This window comes from Pezoporus flaviventris, unplaced genomic scaffold, assembly GCF_033815535.1.
Source record: "Pezoporus flaviventris isolate CSIRO_AGI_PZ_B2104156 unplaced genomic scaffold, CSIRO_AGI_Pfla_v1 ptg000152l, whole genome shotgun sequence".
NCBI classification, from domain to species: Eukaryota; Metazoa; Chordata; class Aves; order Psittaciformes; family Psittacidae; genus Pezoporus; species Pezoporus flaviventris.
The window spans coordinates 188,648-203,562 of NW_026892700.1; the positions used below are offsets into that span (position 1 = coordinate 188,648).

A 14,915-nucleotide genomic window follows, 5' to 3' on the forward strand; every position below is an offset into this window, starting at 1 on the left:
CTATTCGGGCCCCACCGGGCCCGCTGCCAGCGCTCGGCAACGGGGGATGCGGTCCCGGGGGGACTCAAGGGGAGCGGCCCCCAGGAACGGAAAAGCGGGGCGAGCGTGGGGAGGAGCAGACGTGTATTGACAACACCGGGGTACACAGCCCAGAGCGCCCCCCCCGGCACCCACGCCGCAGGAAGGGGGACCCCTTCCTTGCACCCAATGTCTCCAATGGACCAGAGCTCCTCCCACCCCCGCAGCCCGCTCCTGCCATGGTCCCCACGGAGCGATGGGGCTGCCTCCCGTCCCCATTCCCATCCCGCTCCAGCAGCTCCGTCCCTCTGGCCGGAGAGGGGGGGAGGCCCTGGGCGCTGTCCCATTCAGATCTCCTGCAGGAAGTCCACGGGGAAGAGCCCCACTTTGCGGCCGGTGTAGACTTTGACGTAACCGTTTACCTCCTCCCCCTTCTGCACCACGATCTGGGGGCAAAGGGGGTGACGGTGACACCCCATAGAGCCCCCCCTAGGGTGGGAGCAGCGAGGACCGAAGGGCTCCTGTCTCACCTGATCCTTCTTGAGCGTGATCTGCCCGATCTCCCTGTTGCCCACGAAGGAGCGTGTCACCTTGTGCACCCGCTCGCCCGCCCGCACCCGGATGATGAAGTTTGGAGGGAAATATCCAACTTTCTCCCCGATCTTCCCCTGGAAGGAATCAGTGGCTGGGTGCGAGGTGTGGGTCGGAGCCACCCTGAGCGACCCCCTCAACAACCAGCCTGCACGGTGCGGGGTGGTGTGAGGACACAGCCATGCGATGTGCTGTAAGCGCTGCATCTTTCCCCTTCTGTGCCTGGAGCACCCCAGCCTTACCCTCCACCACTCCTCATTGGAGTCATCGACCACTGTGATCTTCTCCCCGGGCCTGCGAAGGGAAGGATGGGTTCAGAATGAGGGGGTGCTGGGACCCCCTCCCTGGCCCCTTGTTGCTCCCCTCCTCACCCCTGTGCTCTCGATATGGCTGGTTACTTACGGGAAATCCAGGTCATCTTTCTCCAGGGCTTTGAAGCGATAAATTGCCACGAAATAGTGAGACTGGGGGAAGCCACCGCGTGTCCCTGGCTGTAGCTTCTTGCTCTATGGGAGTAGGAAAAGGGGGTCGGTGCCCCAGAGCTGCTGAAAGCCCCAGGGAGCTCCCTGCAGCCTCTCCCCGTGCTGCTCCATAGCGTGAGGGTGACGGGTACCTTGTCGTCTGTTGGGCTCTTCTCAGTCTTCTTGTTCCCTTCAGAGGCGCCTGGAAATGGGAGGATGAGGGCTTACATCTCTCCTCGTGCTGCCTCCCAGCCTGGGACCCTCCCAGGGATCTCCAGGTCAACAAGGGGAAGCCCCTGAAGACCCCCACTTCCTATGGGGCAAAACCCACCCCAAGTGGGCCTCCCCATGAGGGTCCCTCCCTGCGCGGTGCTCATGGCTCAGCCCCCCGATGCCACAGCACTCACCGCTCTCCGTTTTGCCTCCTTGCGGCTTCGTGGCCTCTGGTTCCTCATCCATCATAGCAGCCAAAGGCTGCAAGGCAGAGAGCCGTCAGGGGGCGTGGGGCGGGCAGGGAGGGGGGGTGGCCATGGGGTGCTCACTCACGTTTTTCTTGTCATCCTGCCCTTTCTTGCGCTCCTTGTTGGCCATGATGACGCCCGTCCGCAGGGTCTCGAACACGGGGTCGCTCCTGTCGGCTGCTGCGGTGGCACAAGGGACGGTGAGAGGGGTTCGGGTGCACGGGGAGATGGGGGCACCCAGCACCCAACTTACAGAGCTGGTCCTTGATGCAGAGCTGGTCACTGTAGAGGGGTGAGCTGTACGCCCGGCGGAAGCCCGGCGGCTGCGAGGTGGAAGAGTTAGAGCATCGATCCCTGCCCACACACCAGCCGAGGGGATGGAGAGCACGGGGGCACGGAGGGGAGCACCCCCAGAGCATGGCACTGCGAGGGAGAGCACTCACGATCTTGCCGAAGCAGCGCTGCATCTCCACGTAGGTCTGGCAGTGGTGGTGGATGTTGGTTTTGCAGTTCTTGCACCTCAGGCCAAACTTGTTGTTGACTGACAGTGTAAGGGGTGGAAAGGAGAGGCAATGTGACACTGCAGCTGCAGGGACGGCTGGGCTGGAGCCCTCGCCAGCCTTGGCCCCCAGCACCCCTCAGCACTCACGGACAATCATGCGGGCACAAACATCACAGAACTTGGGCTTTTTGAAGTAATGATCTTTGAACTTGTGGGGTTTGTCATTGACGAGTTGCGGGGGCTCGGGGGGCGGCTCGGGCTCCTCTTCTTCCTCCTCTTCCTCATCCTCATAGATGTAGAAGATGGGTCCCCCTGAGGGGCTGACCAGCTCCCCATTGGGCTGCGGCTCTGGTGGGGCCTCCTCCTTGGGTTTTTGCTGGAAAAGCTGCTTCAGTTTCTGTAGCTGCTGGGCAGGAGAGGATGGATGCACAGGGCAGGCGTGTGGGGTGAGGCCGGCAGGCAGAGGACCCAGTGCCTGGCTCCCGGCCCCTTCGCTCTGACCTAGAGACTCCTTCATCCCCAGTGAGAAGAGACCCCGGGCATCCTGAGGCAGAAACTGTGAGGATGGGGACCCTTCTCCCGCTAAAGGAGAAACCGTGGCTCCTGAGCGTGATGTGGGTATGGGAAGAGCCAAGCTGGGAAACGACCCCCAGTCTCCTGCTGGATCAGGAGCCCACTGGGCATCCCTGCTCCCACAAAGCCTCCTGGGACCAAGGCACAGCTGATGCTCGGAAGGTGCCTTCCCCACCCACCCAAGCTGCCCTGTGGGTACCCACTTACCCGGCTTTTGGGTTTCCCACCTGAAGCAGGTGAAGCTGGTGGCTCCGGCACTTCCTTCTCTGTCATGCTATGGGGGAAAAGGAGACGTCACATTAGCTGGGGCTGTTCCCATTGAAGGGCAGGAGCAGCCCAGACCTCGCTGGGTGAGAAGCATCTTCAGAGCCGCTGCCTCCCTCTGCCCCAAGCACCATCACCCCCAGCAAGGGCCCATCCTGCGCAGGCTGGAGACTGGGCTGCTGCTTGCTCTATGGATGCGGTGCCAAGTGCTGCGAGCCAGACCCTGGCCTACCTGCACATGTCCAGACATCTCCACCTCATGATTACACTGCAAACAGTGCTACTCTGGCCCCCCCAGGACCAGCACACGCCTGTGGTGCTGCTTGGCATCACCGCACAGCCCTGCTTTCTTCTCCCTGTGCTACCACGAGGGCAGGATTTGCTCCTGCATCCCCCAAACATGCCCAGTCTTGCTTTTGACTCAACCATCCCCATGGTCCCTCTACCCAGCCATCACTATTTTTGGTGATACCCAACACAAGCCCACCCCATGCCCCCATGGAAACCAACCATCAGGGAAAGAGCAATGGGGACCAAGGAGCCATGGGCAAGGGGGTGCTGCAGACGCAGAGCCCTGGGGTCTGACATCAATAAGGAGGGGGGCAAAAGCAGGGGGGGTGGTGGTGGTGGGTGGTCACGACAAGGGGTCACTGCAGAGGGAATCAATCCCACTTACACTGTGCTTGGAGCTCTCGCCCTGCGATGAAGAGCCCCTCGATGGGCAGGCGATGGTGGGGCCTCGGCAGGCACGGAGCCCCCAGGCCTCGGTGCCGGTGCAGGGAGGGGGCAGCCGCCCCGGTGCTGTGCGGTGCAGGAGTGACAGGGCAGAGGGGAGCCGACAGCTGAGCGCGGCCGGAGGCTGACGCCGGGAAATTGGAGCCCATGCGGGAGGCGGAGGGGAGCGGGGCCAGGGGAGGCACCGGCTATTTGCGTTTGTGGGTTGCTGGGCGGGCCAGAGGCCACCCCCCCACTGGCAGCAGCGCCGGGGCACGCCGAGGGCTCCAGCCTTCAGCTCCTGTTTGTGCTGGTGCTGGAGGCCCCTGCAGCCGGGAGGGGAAAAGGGGAAGAGCGGCAGCAGGGGGTCTCTGCCCCCCGACCTGTGTCCCTGCCAGGTTGTGCCTTAGCACCAAGCGTGGGGCTGGACCCATCGCCCCCGGGCCAGGCAGCTCTTACCTCTCCATCCATGCCTGCTTCTGCTGGAAGCCCCCGGGGTGCTGCAGGAGGCTCCCTTGCTGCACGCAGTGCTGCGGTGAGGGTGATGGCACCTGCAGGGCAGGAGGAGGCAGCGATGCCGGCGCCTACAAGCTCCGGGGCTGCTTCCCTGTCATCAGGAGGAAGATGTTGCTTCCTGGCAGGGCATGCCCTGTGCCCCCCTTCCTGCACTGCACAGGGCTGTGAGCATCTTACAGGGAGGACCAGCCCCTGGTCAAAGTGCTGGGTGCAGCATCCTCCTGCCTCCCAAAGAGGCAGCCCCTAGCACTGGTACTGGCAGAGAATGGGAAAGCAGCGTTAAAGTGATGGACAAGTTTTCCTTTTGTTTGTTTTTTTATTTAAAAACACCCCCCCCCCAAATAAAATAAAACAAAAAAAAAATATCCATCCCTCCCCCCCCCCCCCCCCCCCCCAAATAATAATCAGATTAAATAAAATGTGCAGTGAACATACCAATTCAACACCTGTATGTGCGGTTCAACACAGTGCTTAACAAAACAACATACACAGGGGAAGGTGGGCGGGCAGGGGCAGCACTCCAAAAAATAATAATAATAATAATAATTAATAATAATAATTAAAAAAAAATCAATTTCTCGTCTCTTAATTCTGTCCATATAAATATATCCATGAAGGAGGGCAAGGGGAAGGGCGGGCAGGAAGGAAAAAGAGAAGGCAAGAGGGGAGTGCCTGCAAGTCCAGTGTGCTCTGCGTGCCTGTGCGTGAGCCCTACTGTGAGCTGGCACGCTCCAGCACCCGCAAGTCGTAGTTCTTTTTGGCCACACGCAGCTTGAAGCGGCTGAGGGAGTTGTTGAGGCGGAGGGAGGCGTTTTGGGCAGCCAGCGGGCTGGGGAACACGGCCACGATGGTGTATAAGGCAGCGAGGTCACTGTGCCTGCCGTTCTCCGGAGTGCCGGTGCCGTCCCCGCCACCTCCATCCCCGCGGCGCCCCTGAGTCTCTTTGAGCCACTGGATTTTGGCCCCGGCCATGGCGAGCTGAGTGAAGAGCTTGTCAGCCTCCGTCCGAGTGATGCCCTCGGGCAGGTCCGTCACCTCCAGCACTCGGCCCAGCACTGCAGTGGGGAGACAGCACGTGGGGTTTGGGGGGGGCTCCCCACCCAAGTCACTGCTACTGCAACTAAGCTGCCCCCACCTTCCTGCTTCCTGCAGCCCGACCCTTTGGATGCTCACATCCCAGTCCCTGCATGCTTCAAGAGGAGGCTGCTGTTTCCCATTTGCTCCAGCCCTCCTTGCTTCCTCTGCCTGGGCATGGCTTCCCAGTCAGGGTGCTCTGCTCCAGCTTCCCACCCTAACCCCTGGGTACCGGGATTGGGAGCCAATCCACCTCTCCTGCCCTCTATCCCTGGAAGGGAGAAAGACACCCATGGAGGAGTGGTGTGAATCCTGAACGTGACACTGCTCCTGGTGCTCAGCCCCCGGCCAGATCCCCTTTGTGTCATGCCCACCTCTTTGCCTCCACTCTGTGGTACCCAAACACTTCTGCTGCCTCTTGGCTCCAGCCTTGCCTTTTGGGCTTAGCAGAGGGCTGGCTGAATGGATTCTTTGCTAATATTAACGTGGCATGTAACGAACATGCCAGCCGCAGGGAGAGGGACAGCTCTTAAAGGGCTCCCTGCAAACAGCTGCTGCTGGTGGTGGTGGTGGGGACGTGGAGGTGACAAAGGGGACAAGCCTAAGACCCCATAGAACCAGTGAAGACTGCATCCCCCCCCCCCCGTGCCAGCTGGGGGCAGAGGTGGCAGCTGGAGTCTCTGCCAATGGCAGCTATGCCATGCAGTGGGGACTGCTCAGTGGGTACAGAGTGAACTGCTTGAGGAGGGTCACTTGCCTACATCGCTTGTCCCAAGGTCAGTGGATGCTGACTTGAGGGCTTGTCTCTTGCTCCGGTTGCCATGTTTCATTCCAGTCTGCCCCTTAAAGAATAAAGCCAGCAGAGTGTCACCCGAGGAGACACTGTGGCCTTACAGTGCCCCCACAGAGCATCCTGGGGAGGCCAAACTCGACCGGGCCATCACTGCGAAGGGGGATGAAGACACCAGGATGAAGCTTGCACCCTCGGCACCTTTGAGGTGACACCACGCTTGGGTGAGAGGAGATCAAGGCACAGCCACGCTCCCAGGACACTGAAAGGACCTGGGGCTGACACTGCTTCTGGGTAAAGCTGGGAGCAGCACCGGGCTCTAGGGAAATCCATGGACAATGGCAGCTCTAGTGGCATAGGCAATACCTAACCGAGGGGTGCCCAGGCACAGGGCAGGGAAAGGGGTGGTCTTGTTGTGCTCCCAGGCCCATGAAAGGGTGGCTGGGTGCAGCTTTTGGCCTGGTTTTACCTGGTGTGCATTGTAGTTGGGCTGGTTGTGGAGCAGCGGCGGGGGACAGATAGACAGGTTATACTGCAGCGGCTGGCCCAGCAATGAGTAGCGCCCATCACCTGCAAAAGGGAAGCAAACATCTGGGAGGGGGGGGTCCAAAGGAACCCCAGGGAAGCCCCAGCTCTGTGCTGTCCCCTTACCTTGTGTCGGGCCCATGGGCCGGGGGAACTGTGTGAGGACAGGGAGGGGGCTCAGCCCCGTGCAGACACTGTTGAGGTTGGTGACGGGCGATGGTGTCGGGGATTGGGTTGGGGACGTGATGGGGCTGCTCAGTTGGGTGCTGGCCTGGGGGAGAGAGAGCGTTAGAGAGCGCCTGCGACGGGTCCCTCTCCTGCCTCATCACCATGGGGTGATCCCACCCCCATCTCCCAGCCCATCCAGACGGCACGGGTGCTGGGGTCCTCTGTCCCGCCAGGCCGCTCCCGCAACAGGAGCTGCCTTCCTCCCAGTCCTCTCAATACCTGAGCACTGGTGTCTGGGTTGTACAGGTCTCCTGGCTTCTGCCCCCGCTGGTCCAGGCTGTAGTACTTACAATGGCTCCACTGCACCACAGGGGGATTCTGGGGGGCCTGGGGGCCATTGGGAACATTCAGCTGCATCACAACCACGCCAGGGCCTGATGGAGACACCCCTGAGGAGAGATGACAGCACCGCTACTGCCCGGGCTCTGTGCACTGCAGCTCCTGCTCACTGCAGAACAAGTCTTGCACCAACCCACCAGGCCCCAGCCAGCCTGGGATGTAATGCTGGAACCCCAATTCCTCTCATCCACTGCTCCCTGGTCCCATGCGCTGTCCTGGTGACACTGAGCCACGCTGCCAGCAGATGGGGTCCACAGCCCATAGCAGCTCCCTTTGCCTGCTCCTACCCTGCCCACACGGCAAGGAGATGCCAGGCCAGCATCAGCTGCTGTGCCACGACCTGGAAATTCCCAGTGGGCTGTGGGATGGGGAAGACTAAGGAAACCCACTGCACAGAAGCTGTCAGACTTCACCGAACCCCAGACTGATTTGGGTTGGAAGGGACTTAAAGCTCCTCCAGCTCCAACCCCCTGCCACAGGCAGGGACCCCTTCCACTAGAGCAGGGTGCTCCAAGCCCCTGTGTCCAACCTGGCCTTGAACACTGCCAGGGATGGGGCAGCCACAGCTTCTCTGGGCACCCTGTGCCAGTGCCTCAGCACCCTCCCAGGGAAGAGCTTCTGCCTAAGAGCTCAGCTCCATCTCCCCTTGGGCAGGTTCAAGCCATTCCCCTTGGCCTGTCCCTACAGGACAGCTCTGCTCACTGCAGCCCCTACAAAACCTGATCCACTTTGTGCAGAATCAGTGCCAATGCTGACAGTGACCACTCTTACCTGAATACTGCTGCTGCATCTGTGGCGGGCTGCAGGGTGATGGGGACTGTGGCATCTGATACTGTTCAGAGCCAGGAGGCTGCAGGAACCCCACCGAAGGGCTGTGAAGCAGAGAGTGCTCTGGTGAGGTGCTGGGAGCTGGGACTGGGCAAGCTCAAGAGGTGACCAGCATCTGTGGTACCCAGGCACCTCCCTGAGCTGCAGGAGCAGGATGCTGTGCCCTTCCCTGGGGCAGCAGGACCCCTTTCTCCCCAGGGCAGGTCAGAGATACAGAAGCTTTACCTGGTGCCATTCTGCTGGGCAGTTGGGATGACGCTGTAGTAGATGGGCACCCCCCCAGTCTGAATGCCCCCCTGCACAGACTGGCTGGCTGGTACAAGCACTGGCTGCTGGAAGGGCTGCTGGACCACACTCTGGGACTCATTGGCCATGGGAACCTGTGCAGGGAGGAAAGAAGCAGCACTATTTAATGACAGGTAACATGGAGCAGAAGCAGGGAGAACTGGCCCCAAAGAGACACCAAGGAGACCCATACAAGGTAGAAGAGTTGCCGGATGGGTGGCTACTGCAGCCCACAGCAAGCTTGCCCAGGCAAAGGGAGCACCTCCCAGTTCTTCTGCAAGCACAACGGCAAAGGGACTGACTGGGACTCAGTCCTCAAGGCACGTGGGACATCCTCAAGGCATGTCCCACATAGATGCAGACGCAGACAAGCATCTTCTCAAGGGAAGTCTCCACCTTTGGCTCCACCATGCAGGCACAGGAAGAGAGTGCTTCCCCCACAGTCCCCTTCCCAAGAGCCCCTCATTGGAGAGCAACTGCAGCCTACCTGGTACGAAGGCAGTGGAGTGTACTGGACCATCAGACCTTGCATCTGGCTCCCCATATTGCTCCTCTGGCTGCTGAGGAGGCCAGGGGGCTGCGCCTGCTGCACTCCCATCATATTCTGCATCTGGCCACCCATGCTGTTCCTCTGGCTGTTGAGGAGCCCAGGGGGCTGTGCCTGCTGCACTCCCATCACACCGTGGTATGTTTGCTGCTGGTTGGACATCATTGGCTGTAAACCTATCAGAACAGGGTTTAAATGGAAGAGCTTCCCAGCTGGCCACAGGAAACAGCTTGAGACTTGGCAGCTGAGGTGCTCAAATCCTGCTTTGCCCCATCTCTTGCTAAAAAGTGGGAAAAGGGCTTCCCTTATGGCAGGCGTGAGAAGACCTTAAGGAAGCTCCTGGCTTTAAATCCACCCTGGGACACCTCAGTGCATGCTACACACTAAGAGGGAGGGAAAGGACCAGAAGGGGCCTTTGCAGCTGCCCTTTGCACAGCCTGGCCCTAGGCAGTGCATGGGAGATCCTGAAGAACCAACAAGAGTTACAGGTAAGGAACCCATGCCCCTTGGCCCCCATTTCCCCCCGGCTTACCAGGCTGCTGGGACTGCTGAGGGAGCTGCTGAGTGCGCTGGGAGCTGTAGGCCACTGGGTGACTGAGAGATCGGTATTGCTGGCTGGAGTTTGGGTACTGCCCCGGAGGGTAGTAAGAAACCTGAATCTATCAGAACCAAGAAAACATGGTGCTGAGAACACAAGAGGGATGGGACCAAGAAGGCTGGGTCCCCAGGCCCAGTCTGCTCTCCCACCTTCTGCTGAATGAAACCAACCAAGTGATAGCTCCTCAGGCAATCAGCCCCTTCCCGCTCCTCCCAGCCTCCACATCCAAGCCTTTCCCAGCCCAGCAGTGCAAGAGCGCTCTCATCACACCCAGAGGGAACAACCTTAGAGGTTATAAAGCCCTGCAGGACCCCAAAGAGAGCTTAGAGGTGTCAGCCCTGAGTTGGTCACCGAACCTATGGTCAAGGGGGGTCCCCAGGTAAGTGCCCCAGAGGGGCAAAGAGGCAGAGATCACCCTGCTGTGTGCTGACCCATCACAAATAAGCAGCAGAAGCAGCAGAGACCCACTCTCAAGGAGCTGCTCCCCTGCAGCCCCCTCGCCCCATAGAGGTGCACATCCCCTTTGGGCTTGTGGGTGCTCTTACTTGCTGGGGAGGCTGAATGTAGCCCTGGGGCTGCAGCACCTGCTGGGTGGGGGCCGTGTGCCCTGAGGCAGAGTAGTTGGAGGTGGGAATGGGCTGCCCAGGGGTTGCCATGATGAATCCTGTCTGCTGAGGATGCTGGGAGATGAGGGATGACTGGAACATCGCCGAGGAAGGATCCGGTGCTTCCGTAGAGCCCTGTCGGCTGAGGCTGATCTGCCCAAAGGGGTTGCTGAGTTCATCGGCCTGCATCGGGGAGAAGTGGGAAGGATGGAGGAGGACAGCACGTAGGACATGGAGGACACAGCTCTGCAGACCCCTTCTCCCTACTCTGTGGGGAGGAGCTCACCCAAGAAAGGTCCCCAGAAATGAGCCACACACCAAGAGCACTCTGCAGCACGGGGCGGGGGGGTAGAGGCATGCGTGCTGCTTGCAGGGCTGCATGCTCAGCAGGCACTGGTGACAAGCAGGGCCCCACACATGCAGGGGTGGCCCCAGCCCAGGGTGTGCCATTCCCAAAAGAGGTAACACAGTCTGACTGAGACCACAGGGCAGCCACGGTCCTTGGACCCCAGTGCTGGGCACAAGCATCACTTCTGGTGGAGCTTTGGCACTTGGTCTTGCTCAGGCTCTTTCCATGCTCATCAATGCCTGGCCCTGGTGGGTCTCACAGTCTCAGGCATCCCACTGCCTTGACCCTATGGCAGCACAGAGCCTCTGTGAATCCCAAACCCACTGGGTGCAGTGTCCGCAATGCACCTGGTTAGCAAAAGCTCACACAACACAGCACACGGGCACAACAGAGAGTGCAGAAGAGGAAATGGGGTTTGTACCAAGTTGTACTGCTGGGGTGGAGAGACTGGCAAGAGGACTTGGGGGCAGGAGCTTGGAGAATACTGAACAGGCTGCAGCGCTGGGACCGGCTATGACCAGCAGAGAAGGGAGGAGAGTGGGAAAAGGGGGGGAAGGAAGGACAGAAGGAAGGAGAGAAAGAAGGAACAACAAGGTTAGTCAAGTGAGGCAACTGCAAACACAGAGGGGGGCATTGCAGAGGGTTGGAAAGCAAGGAGCGCAGAGCAGGGGAGCAGTCACCTCTCTGGGAGGACACACATCCCCACCCCTTGCTTTGTGGAGCTGCGAAGGCTGATGCCTCTTGATGCTGACACCTAACTCAAGCACCACCTCCTATGCTTTGAGCACTGAAGCTGCAGGTGCACCAGGGGGACAGTGTGTTTTCACATCTTTCACCAACACTCAAACACAGCCAAGTTTGGTCCTGCGCTATCAGGACAGCCAAACAGTACAAGATACAAAGGAAAACCTCAGCAAGATGCAGTGACCCTGTGTGAGCTCCAGAAGCTTGCTGGGTGTTCAAACCTCAGATGAGCCTCAGGAACAGAACAAAGTATGCAGGAACAAGGGCTCCAGACTCAGGATTAGCCCTGCAGGTTGTGGAATGTCACTGGGGTTTAACCCAAGGAGGGTCTGCAGAATACCAGACCCAGGTACAGCTCAGGTCTGCCTCTTCCCGGGACAGGAGGTGACCACTGGGGAAGCTCAAACCCAGCTACTGTTTGTGACAATCCCTCACCAGGATGGCAACAGGTTCCAGAACATGACCCCAGCACTCAGCAAAAGGCTATAGATCCCTTGCCAGGAGAGCTGCTGGCCTGAGCAGATAGTGAAGAGGCTGGCAAGCTGTCACATAGCATCATCCACAGCCACAGCAAGGCCCCATAGCATGGAGGAATCATCACTCCCTAACAGGCAGCAAGGGTGAAGATACCCAAACCCCACTGGGCAAGTGTGAATCCAGAGCACCCTGGCTCTGTTTCTACCTCCCTGCTGGGTGCCCAAGGAGCTTATGGAGTCCCTGGATGCTGTGCAGCAACTCACCTGGGATATCATGTGGTTGCTCATGGCTGGCTGCTGCTGGGCTGCAGGTGGAAGTCCCTGGGGCTGTGGTGGTGGCTGCTGGGGTGGCTGTGGTTGAGGCTGTTGGGCTGTGCAGGGCAGGAGGCCACGGCTGGGCTGTGAAGAGGGGGATTGGCTGCATGCTTCAGGGGCACCTAGTACCAGACCTTGAACAGAGAAAGGCATGGCAGGGTTGGTACCTGAGAGAGAAAACACATGGGTTTGTTGATGGGGGGGTAGATCCTGTCACTACCTCCTGCACCGCAGCCAGATTAGAGTCTCTGCTGTCCACATGGTAGCTGCCCCAGGGGACAGGGTGAACAGGCTGCAGGCTAAGTCAGTTTGCCTCAAGGTGCTGACACTCTCAGCACTCCGGGTTATGGCACCTCTCTCACCGTGTCTGTACAGGTCCACAGCTGCTCACAGCTCCTCCCCCTGCTCCACACAGGGAATGTGACCAGGAGGCAATCACTGTTCCACACTACAGCCATGACTTGCATAGCTGCTATTCCCAAGAGCGTGCTCTCCTCCCTGACCCCAGCGCAGCACCCACGTTCCACACTGGGACACAGCAGTCCCCACCCATAGGTCTCAGGTAGGTGCTATATGCCTCACCTCAGGCCTTCCAGTGGGCAGAGGAACCTGATGTTAACAGCAGCCCCTGCCTGATGCAGGGCCCTCCACCTCAGCACGAGGCAGAGATGACAGCATGGGATGCTATCAGGTACACTCCTGTCAGCTCAGTACCCTAAACCAGTCTGTGGGGAGAAGCTGAGCTGCTCCCAGTCACAGCTCAGTTCTGTGGCTCAGCCACTAACTACATGGTCATGACCTGTTCAAGTGCTTGCCCTGAACAGAGAATCCTATTTTATGGCCCCACAGATCCAGCACACGCACATCTTTGAGTACAAGCCTAGGAGATGGAAGGCTGGAAGCAATTCCTTCCCATGGGAGGAAAAACGGTTTGGAAGGAGCGCAATAGATGCTGCAGGGCACCCAGCTGGGAACTGCTCTCCTCACTATTTCAGTCTCACTTCCAGAAATAAAAGGGCTGTGAAACTATTGCTTGATGCCCAGTAGCTGCTATTTAATGAATTCTGCCTCTGATCTACTGCATTGCAACAGCTCATCTTCAGGCATTCTGCTAAGGATGTCTGTATCAGCAGCCGCATGGTGCAAAGAGGGAAACAGCTTCTGACAGTTGCCCAAGGGCTAAATGCTGAGATGGGAAAAGAGCCCCACAGTCCTCAGCACTTCCTCCCCCACAGAATAAATGAGGATATCAAAGGTGGTGCTTGCTTTTTCCCTCTTGCACCCAAGTGAAAATTCCTGGATGCTGCTCACTGACATTGCACAGCGAAGGTAACCAGCGTGGCTCCTCATTTAGCACTGCACCATTAAAATCATCAGATCCCAGACTGGTTTGTGTTGGAAGGGACCTTAGAGCTCATCCAGTTCCAGCCCCCTGCCACTACACTCTCAGGAGTATAGTGAATCATATGGAGTGAACGTTGCAGGCAGATACCACTGAACGCAGTTGTTTGATGAGACAGACTGTGTGCCTGATGAGCCAGACTAATCTAGCCCTCCTTTGTTGGAAAGCAAGGAAAAGGGCCAGATGGTTCACCCTAACTAAAGGCTCCTTAGGCCTGTGAGGGATTCTGGAGAGCAGAACCTCTAGCACAGCAGGGGAGAGAAAACAACAGCTCCAGGGTATGGGACTAACCAATGTCCTTTGTCTTGGGGAGCTGTGCTAAAGGGAAGGAAGATCTAACAGGGGGTAATGAAAAAAGCAGACGATGCAACTGGTATATCCCTGTCCAGGTACCGGATGCATTCAGATGATGCCAACCACGTCCCACACGCAAAGCATCACGAGCCCCAGCTCCTCAGCCCAAAGACCGTGACCAGTCCAGTACCTGCCCGGGACGTCCTGCTGGCAGTGCTGCCTTTGCTGCTCCCGATGCTGTCCCCCCGTGTCAGGATGGAGATGCCACTGAAGCTGCTGGCTTTGGTAACGGGTGGTCGCAGGCTGCGGACGGAGCCATCGGAGTCTGTGCTGCTCCACGGCCGAGGTTCCAGAGACTTTATCTCGCTCTCGGTGCTGCTCTGACGGCTGCCCGAGGCCCGGCTCAAACTGTCCCGGTTGGCCCTGCGGAGATGGAAGGAATGAGACCCCACGTCCCACAGCAAGGGGCAGCGGCAGGACCGGCAGCAGGGCTGCCGCGCTGCGGGGGGAGCCCCAGCAGCTCCTGGGACACAGCACACGGGCACTTTGCGTGGGGATCTGACAGCAAACACATGCCCCGGGGCACAGCTTCCTCGGGCATGCACTAGGAAGAGCCAGGCCCTGCTGCTGGTCCTTGGTGGGCGTCGAGAGCTGGCTCTTGGCCCTTTTCCCTAGCCAGATCCCCACCTGGAAGAGAAGCCAGCGGGGTCAGAGCATGAGCCCTTGCTAAAGCCCTCCTTGTCTCACAACAGGGAGCTTTTAACAGAGGCCTTGAGACGAGGCTGATGGAGTCCACTTTCCACACCAGCCCTGGTGAGCCTTCCTGCTCAGCTGGAACACCTACATGCTGGGATGTTGCTATACCCAGAGCCGTGCTCCCACTTGATCACCCTCCCTTAGCCCAAGATCTGGCTACTTTACAGGGCTTTAGAAAGAACCAGCACCCCATCCTAAGCAGTGAGCCCGGCTTCCAGCTAAGGCTCACAAGCAGAGGCGTGGGTTCCCAGGTCTTTGCCAAGGAGGAATGGAGAAGGCAGCACCGGAGGAGATGCTCCCACAGGGCTGCAGGCTGAGCCCGGCAGCAGCTCCACACAGCAGTGGAGGGGAAAAGAAAGGCTTGGAAGAAACTTCTGAAGTGATGTCCTAGGCTGCTGGGAGCATGGGAGAGCCAAAGCAAACACATCCCTTGGGAAACCTGAACAATGGTTCTAACCCTAAAGAGGTAAAGGAACTGGACTATGCAGACTCCTGCTTTTCCTACTCCTGCTACTCCAGGCATGCTGTCACACTCTTGCCTTCTAAAAGCACTGCCCCAGCAGCTTCAGCCATGCCTTTCTCTCCCTCTGCTTTACTACAGCCTGTTTCCAAGTGTGTCCACCAGCAGAGAGCTCTCTGCAACCACATCTGGGCTTCAGC

General features: G+C 58.9%; 2 protein-coding genes across 13 annotated transcripts in view; both read right to left on the reverse strand.

Annotated features, from left to right (window-relative positions):
- Positions 1-311: 311 nt before the first annotated feature.
- STAC3 (SH3 and cysteine rich domain 3) lies at positions 312-4,399 on the reverse strand. The gene is given in 14 exon segments (XM_061479536.1): positions 312-464; positions 549-686; positions 852-903; positions 1,012-1,115; positions 1,223-1,272; positions 1,478-1,544; positions 1,617-1,711; positions 1,785-1,854; positions 1,975-2,072; positions 2,181-2,439; positions 2,814-2,880; positions 3,547-3,704; positions 3,706-3,910; positions 4,044-4,399. Coding segments are annotated over 14 exon segments (1,470 nt in total). The 5' UTR covers positions 4,052-4,399; the 3' UTR covers positions 312-365.
- Positions 4,400-4,468: 69 nt separating this feature from the next.
- The window catches only part of R3HDM2 (R3H domain containing 2), a 39,545-nt gene continuing 29,098 nt past the window's right edge, over positions 4,469-14,915 (reverse strand). For 5 of the 12 annotated variants that reach the window (XM_061479525.1, XM_061479523.1, XM_061479524.1 and 2 more), the window contains 13 exons: positions 13,690-13,922; positions 11,753-11,970; positions 10,690-10,779; positions 9,860-10,102; positions 9,249-9,375; positions 8,657-8,892; positions 8,110-8,264; positions 7,828-7,928; positions 6,937-7,106; positions 6,616-6,760; positions 6,434-6,534; positions 5,932-6,016; positions 4,469-5,155 (listed from right to left, as the gene is read on the reverse strand). In XM_061479525.1, coding sequence (XP_061335509.1) covers positions 4,812-5,155; positions 5,932-6,016; positions 6,434-6,534; positions 6,616-6,760; positions 6,937-7,106; positions 7,828-7,928; positions 8,110-8,264; positions 8,657-8,892; positions 9,249-9,375; positions 9,860-10,102; positions 10,690-10,779; positions 11,753-11,970; positions 13,690-13,922 — 2,248 coding nt within the window. In that variant the 3' untranslated portion in view covers positions 4,469-4,811. The remainder of the gene's footprint in view (positions 5,156-5,931; positions 6,017-6,433; positions 6,535-6,615; positions 6,761-6,936; positions 7,107-7,827; positions 7,929-8,109; positions 8,265-8,656; positions 8,893-9,248; positions 9,376-9,859; positions 10,103-10,689; positions 10,780-11,752; positions 11,971-13,689; positions 13,923-14,915) is intronic. The other 7 variants (XM_061479530.1, XM_061479522.1, XM_061479532.1 and 4 more) reach the window with 4 other exon arrangements.